Source organism: Triticum urartu, chromosome 7A, assembly GCF_056163025.1.
Source record: "Triticum urartu cultivar PI428250 chromosome 7A, HENAU_Tu73, whole genome shotgun sequence".
Taxonomy (NCBI): Eukaryota; Viridiplantae; Streptophyta; class Magnoliopsida; order Poales; family Poaceae; genus Triticum; species Triticum urartu.
In genome coordinates, this window is record NC_141879.1 from 311442654 (window position 1) to 311446611 (window position 3958).

The window sequence follows — 3958 nt, forward strand, 5'->3', positions numbered from 1 at the left end:
CACACGAATACCAAATTTTACACGAGCCAAAAACTTTATTATGTACTCCCTCCATTCTAAAATAGATGACTCAACTTTGTACACAAACAAATTTTCAAATCTTAACGGGGTTCCCTCGCCTTGCGTGCACAAGTCTCTCCTTCCCTTCGTTGCGCAGGTATCATTCTGTTGCTACCCTCACTATCCGTCTCGCCACGTAATAATAAATGGACAAACGAACATAAATTTTCTGATATTTTCCTCCTCTCCGTGCGGACAACTCCACTCCACTCGTCCACTCCTACTACCAGCTTCTCACTCCCACTCCCGCAGGCGGGTGATCCATGGCCACGGCGCTCCGCCTCCCGTCTCTCCTCTCCTCCCGCGCCGCCCCTACCACCGCCGCTCGCGCTACCATCCGAGGGAATCGGACAGGATCGTTTACTCACAGGGTCGCCGCGCAGCCTGACGACACCACCGCCACCACCTCCACCTCCACCACGCCGGCTCCGCCCGCCGGGTTCACGCCTCCGGTTCCCAAGCGGTTCGAGGTCAAGCCCGGCCAGTCAAACAACATCGCCGGCGCCGCCCTCGCTTTGCCCTTCCGCCTCGGCACCGGCGTCTTCGTCCTAGGGTAATTCGGCCCCTTCAATCCCCGTCCAAATTGGAATATACCGTGCCAATCTAGTTAGCCAAGCAGACCAAATTAATTGAACACCTCAATTGAATTTGAATTTTAAATTTAACGTTTCCCTCCAATTTGAATGGAATTGGGAAATGTTTATGTGCTAGCCAATTATGTATGTCTCAGCTGAGCTGCTTCAAATTCATTGACTAGGTCACAGTGTTTTGTTACTTTAGTCGTCCAACAAAACATGCTTTTACTTTCGCCATCCGAATGTGTGAATTCCATTGTCTTGTGCATATGCCTAGTAATTTCAGGTGGGTTTTACTTAATTTGTATGTGCCTGCAATGTGCAGATATGGAGTGACACTTGTTGATGCTAACGAGATATCACCAGATCAATATGCTTTGGATTTCCAAGGTGAACTCCTCTGATTCCCACAGTTTTGTTCGGTACAATACAACCGCAGCAGGTGATATATCAAGGGTGGAACAATGAAGCGTACTTAGCAAAATATAATTATTTGATGTAAGCAACCATTGTGTGTATCTGTCCAAGGTGAACTCCTTCTCTAGTTCCCACTGTTTGGTTAGGTACAACCGCTGCATGGAAATATTAAGAGTGAAACAATAAGGCGTACTTAGCAAAATACACAATTATTTGACGTAAACAACCATTATGTGTACCTGTCCAGTACCAGTCTAGAACTTTAGTTTCAAAATACTATTATGCAACTACATGTGTTTATTATTTAGGTCGGAAGGTGAAAGAAACGTCGAAGGTGGGGCAGTGCCCTCGACCTGCTAAGCCTATTGAAATATACGAGTTTGAAGGGTATGTTATTTCTTTGCACGGAGGTTCAAACTGGTTGTCCTTCATGTTTCTAATTGCACCTAGTTTTTGTATCAAGCGCTAATGTTTTCTTCTGACTCGTCAAGCTGATTTTTTATTCCTTCAATTGTTTGTGCATCGTGGCTAAAACCTCAGATGTCCATTTTGTCGAAAGGTGAATAATCTTTGGTTCACTATATCTGTGTTATGTAGTTTCCTTCTTCATTTATTCAATATTGGTATTTATAGTCACCATGTAAATCTTGCAGGTCAGAGAGATGGTATCCGTCCTGGACCTTGATGTTTTATATTACCCTTGTCCTAAAGGCAGCCCAACCTTCCGGCCAAAGGTTCTAGAGATGGGTGGAAAGAAACAGTTTCCTTACATGGTATGCGAGACATCATTGATGGTTGTGGTTTCCAGTTCTACATATCTTTGAAATGTTATTTTAGAGATTTGATGGAGATTTACCATTAACTATGCTCATGTTGCTGAACTTTTTATTCCTGGGCAAGATTGAATTTTGTCACATTGGCATGATTTGTTCTTCATTACTAAACTAAATCAGGGAATTTTGCTCCCTTCTTTGAAATGAGTGATGCATGATGGATATAACATCACTCTTATGTTGCAGGTCGATCCAAACACAGGAGTTGCTATGTATGAATCAGATGACATCATAAATTACCTGGCAAAAACTTACGGTTTGTATTCCATTGTTTTTTGTTTTTTTACAGTGCATACCTTCCGTAGCCTTACAAACTTGTTCTAAGCCCTTTACTTGCACTTGTTTTTCAGGTGATGGAAGTGTTCCAATTATGCTAAAACTTGGTCTATTGACAGTAAGTAACTAAGTAGTTGATAATCGAAGAGACCAGGATTGATTATTATTAATTAGCATGCAGTTGTGCCTTTTGCGTAACTTTGTTTTATTTATTTTGTAGACAATAACGGCAGGGCTTGCATTGAGTGGGCGTAGCGGGAAGGTAAATTGCCAACAAGCCATGTACACTTGTTTATTCCATGTAATCGTCTGAAAGTTTTGCTTGAACCATTTCCATTATTGATTACAGGGGTCTTCCTACAGTCCTGCAAAGCTTCCATCTCAGCCAATAGAGATATGGGCATACGAGGTTTAATCATCACTACTTGTCATTATTCACATCATTAAGGTTATTATTTGCTGTTTGCCGTAGTGTATTACCATTTCCAGGATCTGATTGTTGCAGCCTTTATTATCAGGGATCTCCTTTCTGTAAAATAGCGCGTGAGACCCTTGTCGAATTGGAGTTGCCACACTTGCTACACAGGTATTTGAATGCTTGAAACTTTGGATTACATCCGTAAGCAAATAGATGAACATTCTACCATCAGAGCATTTATAGAAGTGCATAACAGCTGTATAAATGACCAGTAGCATTAGTATAGCATTACGTTCGTGAACAAATCAATGAATATTCTGCCATTCAACAACATGCTAACAGCCAGAACTCCTGTATAAGTGACTAGCGTAGCAGCTAAATGTTCACACTTCCACACCTGCTGTCTACACACACCCTAAGAAAAGCATCTCGTTGATACTATCAATATATGTAGCATTACACAACAATGTAAGTAACAAAAAAACTTTTGCTTCAGCTGTGCGCGTGGCAGCCCCAAGCGACAGGATTTTTTTGAGAAATATGGTCTTTTCCAGGTTTGCATCGTTGCAATTTATGCTTTTGCTGCTAAGCTTTCTCCACATAACTTCTGTGTACTGTCTTGACAGGCGCCTTATATCGAGGATCCTAACACGGGGGTAAAGATGTTCGAAAGCGCCGACATCGTAGAGTATCTGAGGGCAACATATGCTGCTTGAGAATCCCTGTCACTGTCTTTTCTCAGTAAATAACTAAATATTGAGCTCATAGCTGCCATGTCTCTTCTCATGTAGTAGATCACATTCTTTACTAGGAAAAATGGTGCATACTAGATATGTAAGGTGTAAATTATATTCGCTGCAGCTGAGACAGCGTCTTTGCTATCTAAGAGACACTGAATCTGAGGCCGTAGAAAAGAGAACTGAAATCCAGAAACGGAAGCCTTGTTTCTTTCACGGGATGTTCACACTGACGCCGAACATCAAAACGGGAGGACCCAACCAAGCTGTCCAACGGTGGGTCGTGGGTCGAGGATACAAACTGGCCCAGCGTACTCTCAGTGGGCACTGCATGCGCACGCTCCAAAGGCCACTGCCACCATCTTCTGCCGATCCCTCTTCAGAACTGGTATCAACGAATTGACTTTGCCGGGCCTGCCGCCAAGATGCCAGACAACACCATCTCTCTACGCATGTCGATCATCCCGCATCCATCACCGAGACCCTACTGCGTCATGCCGCTGAAAAACGCCGCTCCAACGCTGAAACCATCCACCAGTCCCTTGAGCCGATGAACACCTCTAAGAATGACGTCTCCACGGGAGAAACGGCACATGAGCGCCGCCATCATCCGATCAACTGATCAAGGGTTTCCCCCGAGGT

General features: G+C 43.6%; 1 protein-coding gene across 1 annotated transcript; it reads left to right on the forward strand.

Annotated features, from left to right (window-relative positions):
- Nucleotides 1–237: 237 nt before the first annotated feature.
- LOC125520629 (uncharacterized) lies at nucleotides 238–3465 on the forward strand. Its single transcript, XM_048685592.2, has 12 exons — nucleotides 238–613; nucleotides 961–1025; nucleotides 1361–1439; nucleotides 1593–1611; nucleotides 1706–1825; nucleotides 2072–2141; nucleotides 2236–2279; nucleotides 2382–2423; nucleotides 2511–2570; nucleotides 2680–2747; nucleotides 3076–3133; nucleotides 3206–3465. The coding sequence occupies exons 1-12, from the start codon at nucleotides 324–326 to the stop codon at nucleotides 3293–3295; spliced, it is 1005 nt and encodes a 334-aa protein (XP_048541549.1). The 5' UTR covers nucleotides 238–323; the 3' UTR covers nucleotides 3296–3465.
- Nucleotides 3466–3958: the final 493 nt, after the last annotated feature.

Bases quoted from the DNA above. Each gene is read 5' to 3' on its own strand.
- LOC125520629 (XM_048685592.2), top strand. From the start codon at position 324: ATGGCCACGGCGCTCCGCCTCCCGTCTCTCCTCTCCTCCCGCGCCGCC. The intron at 1,026-1,360 runs GTGAACTCCTCT...TTTATTATTTAG, and splicing joins ATATGCTTTGGATTTCCAAG to GTCGGAAGGTGAAAGAAACG. The intron at 2,424-2,510 runs GTAAATTGCCAA...TATTGATTACAG, and splicing joins TGAGTGGGCGTAGCGGGAAG to GGGTCTTCCTACAGTCCTGC.